Source organism: Prosopis cineraria, unplaced genomic scaffold (genome assembly GCF_029017545.1).
Source record: "Prosopis cineraria cultivar Desert tree isolate PC_DT_omini unplaced genomic scaffold, ASM2901754v1 PC5, whole genome shotgun sequence".
Taxonomy (NCBI): Eukaryota; Viridiplantae; Streptophyta; class Magnoliopsida; order Fabales; family Fabaceae; genus Prosopis; species Prosopis cineraria.
Window position 1 is genome coordinate 35,453,615 of NW_026555336.1, and position 20,353 is coordinate 35,473,967.

The 20,353-nt window shown below is 31.9% G+C and overlaps 2 protein-coding genes and 1 long non-coding RNA gene across 3 annotated transcripts; 2 read left to right on the forward strand and 1 right to left on the reverse strand.

The window, feature by feature from the left end:
- Positions 1-9,054: 9,054 nt before the first annotated feature.
- Positions 9,055-13,293, forward strand: LOC129311591 (benzaldehyde dehydrogenase, mitochondrial). The gene is made up of 11 exons (XM_054953935.1): positions 9,055-9,211; positions 9,869-10,006; positions 10,221-10,363; positions 10,481-10,634; positions 10,727-10,956; positions 11,109-11,198; positions 11,566-11,739; positions 11,843-11,980; positions 12,130-12,267; positions 12,357-12,418; positions 12,778-13,293. Exons 1-11 carry the CDS (start codon positions 9,139-9,141, stop codon positions 13,049-13,051), a joined length of 1,614 nt encoding a protein of 537 aa, XP_054809910.1. The 5' UTR covers positions 9,055-9,138; the 3' UTR covers positions 13,052-13,293.
- A 1,310-nt stretch (positions 13,294-14,603) lies between these two features.
- On the reverse strand, positions 14,604-16,245 carry LOC129311592 (probable xyloglucan endotransglucosylase/hydrolase protein 33). The gene is made up of 4 exons (XM_054953936.1): positions 15,888-16,245; positions 15,693-15,793; positions 15,301-15,509; positions 14,604-15,205 (listed from the first exon to the last, which is right to left on the reverse strand). Exons 1-4 carry the CDS (start codon positions 16,117-16,119, stop codon positions 14,782-14,784), a joined length of 966 nt encoding a protein of 321 aa, XP_054809911.1. The 5' UTR covers positions 16,120-16,245; the 3' UTR covers positions 14,604-14,781.
- On the forward strand, positions 14,930-16,395 carry LOC129311595 (uncharacterized). The gene is made up of 2 exons (XR_008593327.1): positions 14,930-15,069; positions 15,456-16,395. It is a non-coding gene; the product is annotated as an uncharacterized LOC129311595 (long non-coding RNA).
- The last annotated feature ends 3,958 nt before the right edge of the window (positions 16,396-20,353 follow it).

A 20,353-nucleotide genomic window follows, 5' to 3' on the forward strand; every position in this document is an offset into this window, starting at 1 on the left:
CCCTCCCTCTCTTTCTCTCCTTCATTCTCTCTCTTGTTCGCTCATTCTTGGATTTAAGCAAGTGGAGCAGCAATGACGGAGCACCCATTACGCTAATTGTAGTTTTGTTATCGTCATAAATGACTAAGTTGAAGAGTGTATTGAAACCATGTTCCTGCAATGGTTGGTGAAAATTTGACACCATTTAACAATAGTAGATTTGAGGACAAGATTAGAAATTATAGTAACAAAAATCAAGCTTAGAGCTATTAGAGACTCATGGTGTAAAGTTTAAATTCTTATAAATTTGAACAGAGGCTCACTTAGAGTTGTGGCCTAAGCCCTGATGAGACCTATTTAAAATATAAAAAAAATGGTGGGACTCATTAAAATATTAAAAAAATCAAATGTGAGCTGAGGTGAAATTTGACAAAATAGATGACAGGGTAACAGAATCAAAAATATTAACAATTAAAGGATATAAATAACTTTTTATTGAATTTAGGGGTAATCCTAACCTTTTTTACCTACTTGAGGGGCATTTTAAATCCTTACTCATATAAAAAATGGTAGGATTTACTAAAAATATTAAAAAATTAAAAAATATACCTTTTGGTCTCTATATTTTGCTCATATTTTGTTATAAATTCCTACACTTTTTTTCAACGTTTTGGGTCGTTATATTTTTATTTTTTTAATATTTTACGTTCATCGAAAATCCTTACACTTTGTTCATTTAGAAACTTAAAATACTAAAAAATAAAAGTATAGAAAATTAAAATACCTAAAAAATAAAAAGATTTATAACAAAATATGTGTAAAGTGTAAAGATTTAAATGTATGTTTTTTTTAAATTTAAATGTGGGGCTTTAATAACAATAAAATTTGATGGAATGAATAGTAAGATAATGGAATTGAGAATTTTAACAGTTGAGATATATACATGCATACATAGAGTGTATATATATATATATATATATGTATGATATTTTTTAATTTTAAAGACGATCCTGATCCTTTTCACATGCTTCAGGAAAATTTTAGGCCATCAAGCTGATAAAGAATGTTTGTTCAAAACAAAAGGAAAAACCTTGTAAGGAATGAAAAGTTCTGATCAATCACTCATGTTCCAAGATATGCGGCTGGCCGAATGGTCATTGTCTCGTTACCAATGAGTACTAGTTTGCAAGTTCACGCAAAGCGAAGCCGTACGTCTCTTCTATTCTTTGGGAGCAGCTCCAATACAAACATGCCAGCTGAGCAGACGGGAAAAAAATCGGATTCAGATTCACTTGAGGAAAATTGTACTGATTCAATTGTGCTGGGCGTGTGAATTAAAATATCCAGATTTTTTATTTTCAATTAATGATTTATTAAGATTAATTTAGTTTTGAGGCTTGTCTACATTAAAATGATTATTCAAATTTGGGTAGCCTCCTCTTTCCAAGGTTATGTATTGTTGACTGATGGACGTATTGTACTGAAAACAATTCAAAATAACTTGAGTAAAACCGGGTGACCTTTAATGGTGTAAGTCTCATAATTAAATAATAGAAAGAAAATATAAATTAATAATTTTCTTCCACTACAATTTCACTTCTGTTGTAGTGCACAATAGTTAAATCAATGGTTATTAATTTATATATATATATATAAGGAATCGTTATAACAAAATTCAATAGTGAAGTTTTTTATTCCAGCAGTCTGTAAGAATTATTAATATTTAATAAATTAATAAAGAAATTGTTTACAAATAAACAATTAAAAATATAAGATTGTTTCATTTTTGAGGTGTCTGAGACATTTTTTTTGTAAGGTGTCTGAGACTTTTTTTTCCATTTATCACGTGCTTTAAAAAGTTTATTGTATTGTTTCATTTATTAAAAAACAAATCAATTTTTGAATTTCACTCTTATTAATTATAGAAAAATTATGAGTGGTCATATTGTTTGTGCAAATATTTTTTTCAAATTAAAAGATAAAACATCAACATTATTTCTTTTTTTTTGTTTGATACCCTGTAATTAGAATCACTATTTTTACAAAATAACTTGTAAAATGGATTGGAGGAGTAGTCATTTAAATACAACATCTCAAGTTTAAGTTTATGTTATTATGTAAGACATGTTTGGGGAGCTATATCTCACTCTTCTTGCTATGTTTTTATGGCAAATAAAATATTTATCTTGATCCTATTTATAAAATACTTCTATAATTTTTGTGTTCATTTTTACCCTTCTTTACCTATTAAATGTTGAAATATTTATTTTAAAGTATGCATATTTATCAAGGATAAAGTAATAGATTAGTTGAATTTTTAGATACACTCATCTAATCTTATTTATAACTCACTTCTAACATATTTTATCAGAATTAAGAAAAACTTTAAAACTTATTCCCTTCATTAAAAAATATAAAGTATTTTTTGAAAGAATTAGATATTTAAAAATATAAAGTATTTTCAGTCTTTTGAGTTATAATCATTATCTTTTTTTAATATTGATATTAATAAATGATTTTATATTTTAAGCATCTAGTCTCAAATCTACCGCACGTACAATAACGAATTAAAATGAAATCAGCATTTACAAAAAGTTTTGAGAATGAATAATTTGTCATTAGACATATGAAAGTAACTATACAAAATTTTCATGGTTTTTGAAGAACTGAATTGTACTAGTCAGACGTTTTAGTTTTCCTCAACGTAGTAAATCATGCTATGGTTTTTGGTAAACAATTCCATGTCTAGAAACATCTTACTACGGAAGGTAAACTTTTCTGCCTTGTACTTAATGTTGTTAGTAACTATCCAACATTGATTTGCACGTGTATTGGAGCACCCTTGACTTTTTGGAAGTTTGGAACAACTGTAGGTTTACCTCCAATTAAATCGATCACTACTGTCGGAGGTTTACTTTCCAAGATGAAGTTGAAAAGAAGGTTTACTTTTCCGATAGGAAATTGGTACTGAACTAATTTATTAATGATCCAAGTGTTCTCCACTTTTCCTTCTTGATTACTCGAGGATTCTTGGAGGAATGATAGCGTACACATCTGATATAATCAAGGAAAGATTAAGAGGAGATTTCTTTCAGAACCACCAAGCAAAACATTAAAAAAAAAACAAAGAAAGATTTTTAATTATTTTAAAAAATTACTTTAAGTAGCTTTTAAAAATATTCTAACTTAATTCTCAAAGATTTTATTATTGACCAAGGGGCTGAAATTTTGTTACAATCTCGACTTAAAACAAGTGGAAGTTACTCAGACTGCATCGAAACTCCCAACTTGATTCTTGAAGATTTCATTATTGACCATCCTTTTTGAAAAGATATTTTGAAGGTCAAAAAGTTTGTTAACAGAAATTAGACTTTTGTTTTTAATTTTACTTTTCGAGAGGCTAACGACTTAGCTAATATTTTAGTTACTTTTTCTCATAGTTTCAGATTCTCTTTTTGAGCTCTTGATTATCCCCCATCTGATTGCTGTAAGTGGTGAATAATGAAAGAGTAAATTAATTTGTTTGGGATGTGGCTTTGTTCTCTTATTTTTACTTTGATTGTATTGTTTTTGCATTTAATCATATATAATTATATCCTTATTTATTCCAAAAAACAAATCTAACACATTAAATGAAAAAAAGTATTTTAAAAAAGCGAAATACCTAAAAATATCATAAAATTTTAAAATAATAGAATAATAAATTATTTTTTAAAATAAAAATCAATGAAATCATAAAATTTAAAAATAACAACTTAATAATTATTTTTTGATACATAATAATCATTTTTTATTATTATAATTGAACATTAAATAATGTCTTTTTTTTTTGTAAAATCTCTACAAAATATTTTTTATAAAATTTTTAAACTATCTAAAAATAACTTATTTTTTTAAAATTTTAAACAAACAAGTTTAAAAAAATTGGAATGAAATAGAATATTTGACCAATGGGACATTTTGAATTTGAAGAGAATCTGGAGAGAGAATGGAATAAGTGATATAAAATGAGGACCTTATTATACTTAAAAAAAGATCAATTATCATTAATATTAATTAATTTTATTTTTATAACAGAATTTGTATTAATTTCTTATATTTTCTTTCTATATTATTATTAATATCATAATTAATTTATATTTAGTATTATTTAAATATTACTCTCTTCATTTAAAAATATAAGACATTTTTTGAAAAGTTAAATGTTTAAAAAATATAAAGTATTTTTAATCTTTCGGGGTGTAATCATTATCTTTTTTTCTTAAAATGTCTCTAATAATAATAACTTTATATTTATTATAGGATATTTTTAAGAGTAAGAATGAAAAAATAAGATTAATTTAAAAATAAATAATTATTTTATTAGGCAGTAAAATTTAATTAAAAATATTTTATCTTTTTAACGGAAATATATTTTATTAGCCACGTCATTTCGGCAGAATTTCTCCGATAGAAGTAATAGTAGCCTAGTAGGTTAGGTTGATGACTTTATTATTAATATCATAATTAATTTGTATTTAGTATTATCTAAATATTATGTTTTATTGGACACGTCATTTTGGCATACTTCAGAATTTGTCCGGTAGAAGTAATAGTAGCCTCGTAGACGTAAGTTAGGTTGATGACTTTGAAGATTATCTTACAATTCAGAAATATTTATTTCCCTCTTTCTTCGATGACGTTGACTTATCCTTCTCATATTCTCCTACATTTGCCCTTGTCGGTGAAAAAAATTATGTTGCGTGTCATCTTAATTAAGCCCGACAATATTACAGTATTATATCTTAGGTAAATAGCATGCAAAAGAATAATCAATTAATCAATAATTAAATAATATACAATAATTAGATTTAAAAATAAAAATAAAAAACATGAATTTAATTTGCTGGAAATAATTGATGGACAAATATTTAATACTTCCCTTGTCCTTTTTATAAGTCATTATTTTACTAAAACAAAAGGCGTTCACAGTTATAAAGTGTCTTGTAAAATTTTGAAACCATGTTCAATTTTTATCCTTTGTTTTTAATCATATTCTTGATTCTTGAAACTTGAAAAAACATGATGATCTTGTACAGATAACAGAGAGTCTTTTTTTTTTAATGTTTTTATTGGCTCTATCTTTCACAATAACATTTATATATTTATATTCTTTTACGTCATGAGAGTATAGTTAAAAACTTGTGATGTTTTTTGAATAAATAAAGCAATATAATAACATTTCTTAATGTAAGTGAACAAATTTTTCAGACATAATATATTGAGAATGAAATCAGTCATTATATCAATTAAGGCATAAGGTTAGCAGTTAGTAATCAAAATTACAATCAAGCTATGATCAGATAAGTTATAAACAAAATATGTTATTAAATTTGTAAAAGCATTGATTCAATGGTGTATTAGTGAAATCAGATTGACCCATATTTTAATAGTAGATACAGATCATGCATGTAAAAACGACAAGAGGAGTAAGAGTAATTGTCAACAAGCTTATCACGGACAGGAAAAAGCTTGAAGAGCCCCCAAATACGAGAGATTCGTATTTATATTCTTTAAGCAATGACATCCACTATTGAACTATGAATTCAAACTCGTTGACTCGCCAACATATATACGACCGATTGATTTGCCTGTGATCAATAAAAAATAGCAAACCCCTTTTTCATATCTCCGAAATTGGATCCATGTGCATTGAATTGGCAACAAAATCTGTATCCATCATGCCCACGTTTTCTTCAATTTGGTGTCGTGTATCAGCACCACCATTCATGATAGCGTTATAGATTGTTTGAGTTCAACACCGACCGATTGGTGTAGCATTAGCATAGGCAGAAATTCGCACGATACCATATACTCCCTCCATTAAAAGACATTTTTTTATAAGTTAGATATTAAAAAATATAAGATATTTATAATCTTTTTGACATGTGATCGTTGTTTTTTTTTTTAAGTGTATCTATTGATAGTGACTTTATATTTATTGTAAGATGTTTAATAGGGATAAATATGAAAAGATAAGGTTAGTTTAAAAATAAATAACTATTTTATTAGGAGGTGAGATTCGGTTAAAAATGCCTTACATTTTTTATTAAAAAAGTATGAAACATGATAAATTTTAAAGGAGTTTAAATAGCAATTTGACCTCTCATCTTTAGCACAACGTTAGGCTTCAATTATTAAAAATGGTATAATGATATTTCCATAATTAACAAAAATTAACATTAATAATTAGTTGACTAAAAAATTACAGAAAATAATATTTTTTTTATATTTTTGGATCTTTGTCTGTAATTTTTTAGATTAACTTTTATTATTTTCAAATCAACTAATAGTTAATATTAACATTTGTTAATGATATGAGTGACATTATATAGTTTTTAAAAGTTAAAGATAACATTATATAAAAAAATAAATTTAAAATTTCAAACACTCTTAGACCTATAGTCTATGAGATAGATTGCCCTTTAGTCCATTTTAAAATTCTAGAATATGACATTAGATAGATTAGGGGAATGATATTAGAAGACTAAAATATTGAATTAAAGTTAAATAAAAAATTTAAAATCTAAAATAAGGATGAAATATGATTTATTGAGTAGGTCTAAGAATTTATTATTTTTTATTTGATCATTTGAAATTGTTAAAATAAAAATTTGCAAACAAGATTCAGTACGTAAGGGAAGACGATTTCGAGTAATGACATATTTGATAAGTTCCACCCCCCCCCCCTTCAAATTATTGAATCTCTGCTCTCACATTTTTGCTATGTGGATTGCAAACCATGAAATGATTGTGTTAAACTTTTATACAAATTCACGAAGGGAACTTTTGTATTTATTCTAGATTTTTCAAACATTTTGTCATTGTTTAAATTTAATTTAATATTTTTGTCCTTTAATGTTTTTATCTTATATTTCTATTTTTTTAGATTTAATTCAATTGTCTTTGTTTCTTTAACATCATTCCCCTTATTTTTAAAAGTATCATAAATAAATCCTAATTCAAATTGGCATGAAATGGTATATTAAGAAAGGAAAATTACAAATAGGCTGGGACTTATTTATAAGTAAGTTTCATAAATTTATAAAAATACTCTAAAATTCAATGAGATTTGGTTAGAGTTAATTTATCATATAAAATACTCTTTTCGTCTGAAATTATAAGGCACTTTTAAAAAAAATTATTTTAAAATATAAGACACTTTGAGTAGATTAAGATTTCATTAAATGCACCAATTCTAATATTACCCTTTCTCTCTCTATAATTAATTTTCACCACTTATTTTTCCAATATATCAAGTGATGGGTATTTTTAAAAGTTTATATTTTTATTTAAAAAAAATAAAATTGTCAAGTATATTTAATAAATTTATTGATTTGTGAAATTTTATTTAAAAGTATTATATAATTTGAGACGAAGAAAGTAATACAAAAGTCCTCAATTCTTTTGACACCAATTAACCCGCATTGATTGATCAACAATGGTTGTTGACCGATCAAGAAATATTTTGTATTGAAATATTAATACTACATTTAATTCAAAATATAAGTAACTTTTAACAATAATTCATTTAGGAATAAAATATTTATTCTTATAAAAATGTATATTTTTTTATCTTTAATCTCAGTTTATGACAAGTGAGAGAATGTCATAAATTTTTAGTGAATACAGGAATCTAGATCTAGATTAATAAATACAATGTGTAAAAAATTAATTTATTCATATTTTGAATCAATATTAGTGAGAAAAAAAGACTTATATTTCGGATTGAAAGGAATCTTTTGATATTTATAAATCAAATATCACATACTTATTTCGTTAAAAAATATAAGATATTTTTTTGAAGAGTTAAATATTAAAAAATGTAAGGTATTTTTAGTTTTTTAAGATATAATCATTGTTTTTTTTTCAAAAGTTTCCCTATTAAATAAATTATTTTACATTTATTTTAAAGTAAAATATTCTATTAAAGACTTATATGGAAGGATAAAGTTAATTTGAAGACAAGTAACTACTTTATTAAGAGTAAAATTCGGTTAAAATGCTATACATTTTTTAAGAAATGGAGTATTTGTAAGTAAATTTTTAAGATTTACTACTCAAAATTTTTACATTTACAAGTTGACCTCTTACCATATTAATAAGTTAAATTTCATACATTTACAAGTTAAACATCTTAAATTTCCTAATAAAAATGATACTTAAGTTTTAAAATTTTAAAAATTTTATCTGGCCATTATCCATTATCCATATCATTTGAAGTAGTCTTGTGTTTTTTATTTTGGCATAGAAATAGTCCTTGTGACATCATAATTTAGGGGTAAAAATCTGATTTTTAAAAATATTTAATTTAATTTAATGTGATCCCATACTCTGCACTGCTAAAGTAGGAAAAATGATGAGGCACGCGCACCCGAAGGCAAAAATGGTGAGACTCGTGACGTTGTTTGTACTTTGTATTTGTAGCAATGAATGCCATGCAATCTCCTATAATGTGGAAGGCCCACGCCATGCGGCTAAAAGATTATCACATGCCGTTATCGGGGAAAAAAAGACAATTACAAGCGATATGTATATTTATTAATTATTTATAACAATAAATTTATCAAATTTATAAATAGAAAACTAGCTAAAAAGGACCCAGGGATGAAATTATTTGGGAAAAAGGACCACGGAATTAAGGTCTTTGATCCTTCAAGTAATTTTTCATTTGACTGTAATTTCCTTTGAAGGATCTCGGTCCTTTTTAGCAATTGCCCTTTTATAAATTTGATTTTCACTAGTAAATAGTAATTGCCCACGTCAGGATCTCGTGGTAGGTGCGCAGCGCATATCGGTTGGCCCATGCCATGCGTTTTGCTTTTCTTCGTCTTCCCCTGGGCGGGCGACTGTGCGCGTTCGCGAGTTGAGACACTGTGTATGTATGTACACTTGGTTTTAATCGGCGAGAAAATTATGACGTGCGTCGAATTTTGAATTTCAGTTTTGGAACTATTGTAAAGTCACAGATATGAATAAGGGATTCATTCAAATTAGAATTTAGAAATATTATATTGTATTATTTCATTAAAGTCTATCCCGACACTTTCGTGTATATAATAGTCATCCCTCCCATAAATAATAATACTACTGCGAGCACGAACAGCCTAAGAGGGAGATATGGCTTCATCGATGAGGATCTCAAGGCTGCTCTCTCGCTCTCTCGCTTCTGCTTCGCTGTTTTCCCGAGGAGGTATTAATTATTCATCACTTCCATGATCTTTTCATATCAGTCGGCTCGCTGATCTGATTGTTTTGTTGATGGTGCTGTTCGTTTCTCAGAAAATGTCAGAACCTATTGTTCAGCAGAACCAAATGTTGATGCGACTTCTTCCCAGCTTTTCATTTTTTTTCCTTTAATTTCTTTTCTCCTGTTAAGTTGATTTACTGGGGATTTGAGATATAGTTTAGACTTCAATTTCTTGTGGATCGTACTGGATCAAAGTCTAAGGAAGTAAACAATACGAGGGAATGATGTGGGATTGTGGGGCGGGTAACTGGCTGGGATATGAAAGAGGAGAATATCGTACCAGGAGGTCTTAATTGCAGTGAAAAGTCGATGCTCTGTTTCTGTCATTTATTGCTTCCTCGGTCCCCCTCAGTTAGTAACGTTTCTTTATCATTTCCCGATTTGTGGTTTGGTATTTGTCTCGACTAAACTACAAGTTCCCAGTACCTTTTGAGAGTACATGTTATTTTCAGGTGTAGCATCTTGATAGTTATTTTCTGGTACAAATCATATTAATATGGGCGCACATGCTTGGAGTAGCAGTTCCCCTCCTAGTGGATGTTTATTGCGTGTTTTGCCTCTAAACCTTTTCTGATCAATGTTTGAAAACAAACGCTTTAGGTGGGAATGGTTACTTGAGTAGAGGGCTGAGTAAATACAGTACTGCTTCTGCTGCTCTTGAAGAACCGATTAAGCCGTCGATTCAAGTGGAACACACTCAGCTCCTAATCAATGGGCAATTCGTGGATGCTGCTTCCGGTGAGTTCTTTTCCTTTTTTAATATTTTTTGGGGGGTCAAACTTGACTTGCCCTTCCCATTATCTCCTTCAATACTTCCAAGAAACTAGGATCTACAGTTTGAAACCTGACTTTGAAAGATTTAAAGAACAATTACGAGATTAAAAAAGCAGAGCGGATATTCAATTTTTAAAGGCATCTTACTGGGTTACTGCTGGGATTCTTCTGGCTTTAGGCAAAACTTTTCCAACATTGGACCCCAGGACAGGGGAAGTAATTGCACATGTTGCCGAGGGTGACTCTGAAGATGTAGATCGAGCAGCTGTAGCTGCACGCAAGGCATTTGATGAAGGGCCTTGGCCAAGAATGACAGCCTATGTAATCACCTCTTACGCTAATTTCTAACTTCGCTTTTTTACTGCGTACAAAGCCATGAAATCTGAAGTTCTGAACTTTGTTCAATGTTTTTTCCTGTCTTACAAATGCAAACTACAGGAAAGACAAAAGATATTGCTGCGTGCTGCTGACCTTATTGAGAAGCATAATGATGAGCTTGCGACACTTGAGACTTGGGACAACGGGAAGCCATATGCCCAAGCTGCTCAGATTGAAGTCCCAATGCTGGTTCGTCTAATTCGATATTATGCTGGTACGAGGGCCAACTAATATACAACTTAAACTTGTATGATAGATTCTTTGTAACTTCCGAATTTCTAATACTTCTATGTCTGAATTCTTCAGGTTGGGCTGATAAGATTCATGGCCTCACGGTTCCTGCCGATGGACCACATCACGTGCAAACATTGCATGAACCAATTGGTGTTGCCGGTCAGATCATTCCTTGGAACTTCCCTCTTCTCATGTTTGCATGGAAGGTTGGGCCTGCGTTGGCATGTGGCAACACTATCGTTTTGAAAACAGCAGAACAAACGCCATTATCTGCTTTATATGCAGCTAAGCTATTCCATGAGGTGGGTGACATTGAGTGATACACAGTACACCAAACTTTTTGTCGAATCACTTGTTCATGTAGCTGAGTCCTTTTTTTTTTTTGATGGAGGAAATTAATAGACTGTGGTAGGTATATTCAATCATCAAACTGATTTTATAATCACTCTGGCAGGCTGGGCTTCCTTCTGGTGTTTTAAATATTATCTCTGGATTTGGTCCAACCGCTGGTGCTGCTGTTGCTAGTCATATGGATATCGATAAGGTACTAAGATGCTCAAGTTTGTAAGAGTACTCGTTTGTTTCAATTATGAGTCATTAATCCCCTCCTCCCTTGTGGTATTTCGTTTTCCACTCTGTTTTGGAACTCTGACTTTTGCAAATCCTTTCACGGTTAGTGGCGTATTTCATGGCACCAAGAATGAGTTTCTATCTCAAAATAAGATGACTGTTGTTAGACCGGTTGCTTAGGAAAAAACATTTTTCATGATAATCCTTTTATTAATTTGACATTGATATATCTCAGACTTCGTCTTGTAAAGAAGTTCCAAATGCTAATTTCATAATTAACTCTTGCACATGGATTATAAGGATGATGGCCGTGGAGCCTCAAATTTTGATACCTTTTGCAGGTTGCTTTTACTGGATCAACTGATACTGGAAAAATCGTCCTTGAACTGGCAGCAAGAAGTAATCTCAAGACTGTAACTCTGGAACTTGGTGGGAAATCCCCCTTCATTGTATGTGAAGATGCTGATGTAGATGTAGCCGTAGAGCTAGCACACTTTGCATTATTCTTTAATCAGGTGTGTAACATGTAATAGTTAGGTCGGATCTTGGCATCTTGCTAGCAGTCATGTCTCAGAATTATTCTTAAAATTTGATTGACGAACATCCATTTGACTACAGGGACAGTGCTGCTGTGCTGGGTCTCGTACATTTGTGCATGAAAGTATATATGATGAATTCGTTGAAAAAGCCAAGGCACGTGCTTTGAAACGTGCTGTTGGTGATCCATTCAAGGGGGGAATAGAGCAAGGTCCTCAGGTATATTGCAACGAACCTTTTATAGGGTAACCTATTTATGTACTTGATGGTTTGAAGAAAAATGATTAATTGGTTATTTCGTCCTGTTTTATTGTTGAACAATCAAACACACACATACTGACAATTTCATGTATAATCCAAACAACCAGATTGATTCAGAACAATTTGAGAAGATACTGAAGTATATAAGATCTGGTGTTGAAAGTGGAGCCTCTCTAGAAACTGGGGGAGAGAGACTAGGAGATAAAGGCTTCTATATCAAGCCCACCGTGTTTACAAATGTTCAGGTATATCTTTTACTTGCAGAGTTACCTTATATAAGATATAAATAACTGAACACATGGTTTCAAGGGTTACTTATTATAGAATCATTCAGGACAATATGTCGATTGCGAAGGATGAGATATTTGGCCCTGTGCAATCTATTTTGAAATACAAGTGAGTGCAGTGATCCCTCTTTAGCGGACTATGTTTTTTTGGTGCAGTTTGAAGTTTTGGTTATCCAAAGATGTCATTTTTCTTCTTCTGATTATCCATTTTAAGGCATCTCATTGTTGTCCACAATTCTGACATGGCTTAAGAACAAAACGAAATTCATAGTTCGATTGTTACATTGTCCTTGTGCTCAGTAAATGTGAGTACTGTCATGTTGATGGAAGTCAATTTGAAGGACTACGATGTGGACTTGAAGAAATGAGGAATTTGATTGAGAAAAGTGACATCTTCAAGGATCAAGACTTTCACATCCACTCGTTATCTCTGTCCGTGTCTCGCACTAATTTCTTGGTTGATTTCAGGGACCTCGATGAAGTGATTCGGAGAGCAAACAACTCACGCTATGGCCTGGCAGCCGGAGTGTTCACGAAAAGCATAGCCACAGCAAACACTCTGACTCGAGCACTGCGAGTGGGGACAGTATGGGTAAATTGCTTTGATATATTTGATGCTGCAATTCCTTTTGGAGGGTACAAGATGAGTGGGCAAGGCAGAGAAAAAGGGATTTACAGTCTTAAAAACTACTTGCAAGTGAAGGCCGTGGTTACTCCCTTGGAGAACCCAGCATGGCTTTGAACATGCATGTAGCTTCTTCTTCTTCTTCCCCCTTTTCTCTTGTCAAAGACCAATAAATAAGCTTCTTCATGAAGACGATGACGAAATTCTTGTATGCTACACGTCTCCCAGAGTTTTCTTTTTCTTTCATTTTCTCCGGTCCAGTCTTATTTTCCCAACATTACCTCCGGAAGCAAAATATTTTCTGTGCCACTCTTATTGTGTTTCAATGCATATTAATTCTGTGGAGTGTGTTTTATCGATTTTTTTTTATACAATCAGATTATACAAATGCATTCTAACATATCGTCAAGTTTGTTTTGGGGATCTCTTCCAATTAGGGAAGGCGATACTATTGTTGAGACAACTTGCCCTTGATAAAGTGAATGTCATAAATCCTGCAAACTGGTTTCGTAAATTGTCATTTACCTATTTATGTTGGGGTAAAACCAAGAAGTTAAAATATTTCATGATATGATCAATCTTAAATGAAGTTGAGCTTGCTTTGGATTTTTTAGAGTGAGTTGATTTGAGTCGCAAGATGAATATGAGATCTGGTTGGAGTGATTGACCTTTACTTAAAGAGAAACAGTCTGTTCCACTCAACTTAATCACCGTCACCATCTAAGATTTTTTTAAGCATTAAGGGTTAATTAAAGTTTAGAAGTTTAGAGTTTGTTTGGAAATGATGATTTGTTATTAATTTAGACAAAGGGACAGGGGAGGGGTAAAGTCAAGAATATTTCTGTGTTTTTATTTGAATAGTATAGTTGAGGCACGAGGCATTGACGCCTGTGGACGACAGCATCAGGGAAATGAAACTCTGGGGCAGGTTGGAGCCACATGGCCATGTCCCTCAGAATTGATTGTTTGGTTTTACGTATATTCTGTCTTTCCTCTCAGTTTCATGTGCCTCTGATACCCACCAGAGGCCTCAACCTTCCATTAAAAGACACTTTTTCTTCAATATAATTGAAATTGGAACAATGAATGTCAAGTGGCTTTCCAAAGAGAACCAAGCGAGCTAAACTGAATCAGAATAGGAATTCGATACCCATCATAAACTCCCAAACGCAAAAAATTAACACCATATATTCTGGATCCATGAATTTTTAAGTTTTATTCATTCAATCTTAATTTAATGAACTTCATATTCTCAACTATCCATGCTCCAAAATTAAAAGTTTGTCTAAAAGTAATAATAGTGATAGTAACAATTTGAGAGGTTTTGCATAAGTTAGTCCCCATTCTTTTCCAACCAAATAACAGCACCTATTGACACTTAGAATCTCTGTTTACAAGTTAAAAATATTTTTTGCATATGACCTTTTTTTTTAACAATTTAGCCAAACAAAATTTTAAAACTTTTCATAAATTTATCTTAAAGATGAGAAAAATCACTATCTAGCGTGTTATGTTTATTATTACTGAAGCAACAATTCCCCTAACGAAAGAAGATTAGTTGTATAAATTAGAGAGTTTGGTGAAATCCACTAGTACCATATTAGTTTAGTCCTCAAGCCAAAAAAAAAAAAAGATAATTCCCCTTCTCTACTAAAAAAATGATAGACAATTTCCGTTGAATTGATCTTTTACTTTAGTGATCTTTATTCCAAATTTCCAACCCTTGAGCCAAATAATCAAACACACAACATTATTCCTTCCGCCCCACCCCGGGTTGGTGAAAAAGTATACTTTGTTAAAAAATCCATATATATATAAAGTTAAATGATAATATAGGTGTGTATGCTTCAGTGGCATTCTGGAGGCATGACTTTGAACCTGGGCTTATCATGACAGTAAGAGTAAAACATGAGTTTCCTTCTTGCCCAATCCATGGCTGCAATCTGCTGCTGAGACAGCTTAGAGAACTCAGGTCCATTCACAGGGTCCGAGCTTGAAGGACTTGAAGAAGGCGACGACGACTTTGAGCATGTAGAAGAAGCTGATGGTGTTTCTGAAGGATCTGAGACTATGCAGCCACTTAATTCCATTTCAGTGAAAGACACAACAAATGGAGCATACTTATAATTCACAGGGTATTTTCCTCCATGTGTTGCCCATTCTGATCCATCCCATATTGTTGCATAAACTGACATTGGCTTTGCTGGGTATATAGAAGGATATGAATTGCTGTGGATGAACTCTCTCACTGGAATATTGTCCACCAAAAACCTGAAGTATTCATGTTAAAAAAGGATTTCAGCTAATTTAAAAGAAGATTCCTATTTCTTTAACTTGATAAAGGAACATAATTTAAAGTGGTTTACACTGTGTGATAGCTGTTCCATAAGATGCTGTAGTAATGGTGCTGCTTTGTGGGGTCAAACCAGAGATAGAACTTCTCCTCTCTTCCAGTGCTGACGCTTCCATTGGCATACATATTGGTTTGAATAACCCAATCATTTCTCTTGTCATGCCCCAGGAGCTCAATGTCTATCTCATCATGATTGTGAGGGAACTTATCTGCATTTGACAACTGATATTTCCTCGTGAGATAACCATATTATAAGATTCAGAAGATCTCAATCCTTAACAGGTTTTGATGAAAGCTGAAGAAGCGCGGAGAGAGAGAGAGAGAGAGAGAGAGAGAGATAGTGAACACAAATCAGACACTGCAATTTTCAAGTGTCATGTTCATGAGATAAGAACTGAAGCTTACATAGAAGGCTACCACAACACCAGATGATAGACCAGCAGGTAGTTTGATGGCTGCACTGAAGAATCCATAGTAGTATCTGCCTTGTGAGACCAAACCAGAGCCTGAAAAGCAAAAGCAATCAAAAGGGTATCATAAGAAGTTTCTAAAGACTCAAACTTTAAGAGAATCATCATATAAATTCATGTTCAAATGAACCTGAAGTTTTGTCAAGAGCCAAAGTGGCCGTGGACCCATTAATGAGATACTGAATATTTGAGGCCCCAAAAGACTTAGAAAACGCACGATCAATTGGAACACGAGGAAAAGAACCAGTCAAAGGCGTGAGACTTGGAGGTGTATAAAACCTGTTATGTGAAGAAACCTCAGCAGCAAAGCAGAGGATAGAGACTAGAGCTGAAAATAGAAATTTTTTCTGCAAAAATTCCATCTTTAGAATTGTATACAGAGATGAAGAGAAAGGAATGGCAGATTTGGGTTATATATACGGAGACTGGTTTAGAGGATCGTTATCTTGTGCTTAGTTGTTTAGTAGCTGGCTATTCCTTTCTTAGTATCGCTTTCGATGTGTGCTTTGGATCTGCAAGGCAGTGATCCAGAGAATCATGTGCATTGATTTCTTTGAGGTTTGGCCTTGTGGGGTAGCCCTAAATGTATAGGAACATGGACCGGACATTTAATGAATACAACAGGTAAGGTTGTAACATCCATTGTATGTTTCATTTTCTAAGTGGCTGTTTTCTGTCGTATATCTCAAATGGCCTATTAAAGTGCAGGCTTGTTAGTTAGAAACGCGTCGGCTTTTTATAGAGAAGGAGACTCCAATTTGCACCAAAAAAAAAAAAAAAAAACAAACCAATGATGGAGGCGAGCTGATTACTGTGAAGTCCTTGGTGTAATGGTGTGTATACTTGGTCAATATTAAAAAGCTGAAATTCGAAGTCAGATAATATTTAAAACCGAACTAATAAGTTTAAAAGTTAAGGAAAGAGAAGACATCAAAATACAAAACAGTAAGGTTTAAAAGTACCACTTTGAACCAAGGCTTTATGTAAAAATATTAGACCATAATCATTTTTGTCATTTTTTCATCCTATTCAAGTGTTCTTAAAGATTAGATTATACACAAAGCAACTTAAGAGTTTCAAGCCTTTATGTTATGGGGAATATTGGAGATTATTAAAGAAGATACAATTGATAAAACAACAATAGTTTTTGGAAGCCCGTGTCACATGTGAAGAAAGTAATATGCGGAAAGAGTCCGTTAGAAGGCAGATCAGAACTAAATAGATTAATAAAGAGAACCAAGAAAGTGGATCTGGAAGCTTAAATATTTGATGTAACTGGTTTAATTAATGGGAGGGTGATTAAGAAAAGGGTTTAGCTTTGGTAATGAGGAAGCAAAGTGCCATATTGTAGCGTGACAAGGACCAAATCTGCCAGGACCGGCTTAGCTGGCATGCAGAAGTATTTTATATATGTAATGACAATGACAAACAAAAACAAGAGAGACATCAGAGTCAGATGTAATTATTTTCTTTTGCTAGTGCACCAGAAGTTGCATGCATCGCATTAATTTTAAAAAGGAAAGAGAAGGCCGTGGTGGTCACAGGCAATCATCATCTTTTTCTCCAATATTAACAATTATACACTTGTGAATAGTGAGTACTGTAATATAGATATATGTGTGTGTGCAGATATGGACAGACAGACACGTTTATTTCTTTTTCAGGTGGTGTTTGAGAAAGAGAACAAGGAATAGCAAACTTTGGGGTGGTTATTGGTTTTGTTTGGGAATGAAAAGGTTCCTACTTGTTTTTAGGTCCTAAAGTTCTTAGTTCTTACCAATCTAAGTGAACACAAGATATATCTAAAGTAGATGGAATTATGATGTATTAGCTCGCGGGTTACTTTCCCCGTTTCTGTTTACTTATTCTTAGAGTGCAAAAACATATTAAAAACTAAGACCGGTTTAGTAGCTAAAGATTTAGCCCATAACCTTTAAAGTCATGGGTTCAAATCCCATTGTTAATTGTCTTGTTAGTGGGCATTCTATAATCATTATTTGAGCTTAAAAACATGTCTTGATCTAAATAAATTGAAAGCTTATTATATTTTTAGATAAAATTAAAAACTTAATCAAATCTATTTGATGTCAATGAGATAGTTAAAGATTTTTATAATAAAGATCAGAAGGGTTATAAAGTAAATTGTCATTAAATGAAACAACAAGTAATGACTAATGGGTGATGATTCGATCCCCATATATGGCCCATCTGAGTTGATTGGTTTGGAAGGTAAATATAGGATATCACTAGGATTTGATCTCTTTGTCTCCATGTGGTCTGTCGTCCTAAAGCATCTATTTCTGATTTGATTTCGGACATATTAATCTTTAAGATGCTGAAAAATTGAACCACTTAATAATAAGTATTTTTTAAAAAATTTCAAAAATTAAATTAAAAATTCATTTTCTACTCTTTTGAAATATAGTTTACATTTTGATCCGTGCTTATATAAAATTTCAATGAATGACATTATTACTATCTTATAAATAATTCAACTTATTGTAAATTTTTTATTATATATATTTTTGATAATAATTTTACATTTTATATTAATTCTTTTGAAGGGGATAGCTTAGATAAAAATTTTATATAATAAAATTATATTTTTTTTTTGATAAAAATTGCAAGAATTGGTAGTGAGATACTACAAAACTCTATTTGAAGGGGACAACTTAGATCTTCCTACTCTCTCAACAAGACATAAATTTCCTTGTTTGAATGCCCTTAATGTTAAGGAAATCCATCTTGAAGTAGTAATTAAGAGATTAAAGAGGTTGCCTTTGACTTAGGTGCCTTCAAGGCTCTAAGGCTAGATAAGATCCAAGCTTTTTTCTATCATGAATTATGGCACATTATTGGTGATGATGTTTGCTCACTGGTGAAGAACATGTTTAGGGATCCAGATAAGTTGGAGAACATCAAGTCCACTCACTTGGTTCTCATTCCAAAGGTTGATAAACTAGAAACCATGAAAGATTTTAGACCTATTTCCTTTTGTAGTATAAGCTAAAAAATCCTATCTAAAGTACTTAGTAGGAGACTTCACAAGGTGATGGACACTTTAATAGGAAAACATCAATGTAGCTTCATTACAGGAAGACAGAGTAGTGATAATATTATTATTGTCCTCGAAACTATTCACACAATAAAACTTTCAAAGAAGAAAGGAACTATGGTGGTGAAAGTTGATATGGAAAAAGCATATGATAGGTTGAATTGAAACTTTATTAATGACACTCTTTGTAAAATTGGTTTGAATCCCCACTTGAGTAAGGTGTTTATGTCTTGCATAAAAAGTTCAACTTTTCAAATTTTATAGAATGGTAATCCTATAGAAAGCTTCAAGCCAACTAGAGGAATTTGACAAGGGAATCCCATATCTCCCCATATTTTCAGTTTATGTATGGAAAAATTAAATCATATTATAAAGGATGCTGTTAAGGATCAACTTTGGACCCTCGATCTAAGTTGTTGTAAGAGCTCTTAAAATATTCCATCTATCTTATGAGGATGATTTGATCATTTTGGAGGAAGCATATTTTAGCCAAGTGGAGACTCTTATGGCATGTATGGAAAGGTTCTATGAAGCATTGAGACAAAAAATGGACAAGACAGAGACTAGAGTGTGTTTCTCCAAATCTGTTCACTTCTCTAAAGCTCATGACTTAAGTAGACAAATGTGTGTGATCTTAACTAGTGATTTGGGAAAATACTTGGGCATCCCTCTCCTATTTAAAAGGGTGTCATTTGTGTTATTTGCCCTTATTATTGAGAAGTGTCAAAAAAGGCTATCGACCTAGAAAGGGAAATTTCTTAATATGGTTGGTAGAGCAACACTCATCGAGGTAGTTTTGGCGACCTTGTCCTCATACCACATGCAAACTAGGCTTCTCTTGAAGAAGCTCTTAAATGAGCTTGAATGTGTGAGTTGTAATTTCTTGTGGGGTGATGAAGGGGATTGAAAAAAAAAATCCACCTTATCTTATGGGATAATGTGACACGAGAAAGGAAGGAAGGAAGACTTGGCATTGAGTCATTTAGACGACAAAATAAGGCCTTCATTATGAAGCTTTAATGGAATCTTGTTAATGATGAAGATGCCTTATGGGTTCAAGTTTTAAAAGCCAAATATAAGTGTCAAAATTCTAGCATACCTAAGGTCTGCAGGAGGAAAAATTCTTCTTACACCTAGAAGGGATTTTGTGAGGTTTGGGGAAAATTCAAGGAATGCTTGAGGGGAAAGGTAGGAGATGGTAGGAGCATATATTTTTGGTTTGAAAACTAGTTTATAATAAATATACCCCTTATTGAACTTGTGACAAGAAGAGAGGGGATGGTTGATAAAGATGAGAAGGTAATGGACTATGTCGATCAAAGTGGCTAGTGGAACTTATGAAAGCTTAATTTTTGTTCCAGCCTAACATTGTTGCCTACATTACTTGTGCCCACCCACCTAGTGAGGAAAGAGGATAAATGCTTTTGAAAACCGTCTTCAGATGTTTGTTTTAATGTTAAATCTACGTATTGTTTTATTTCTATAGGTGTAAGAAGGAACAATGATAGTATTTGGAAAAAATTTGTAGATGGTCAATGCTT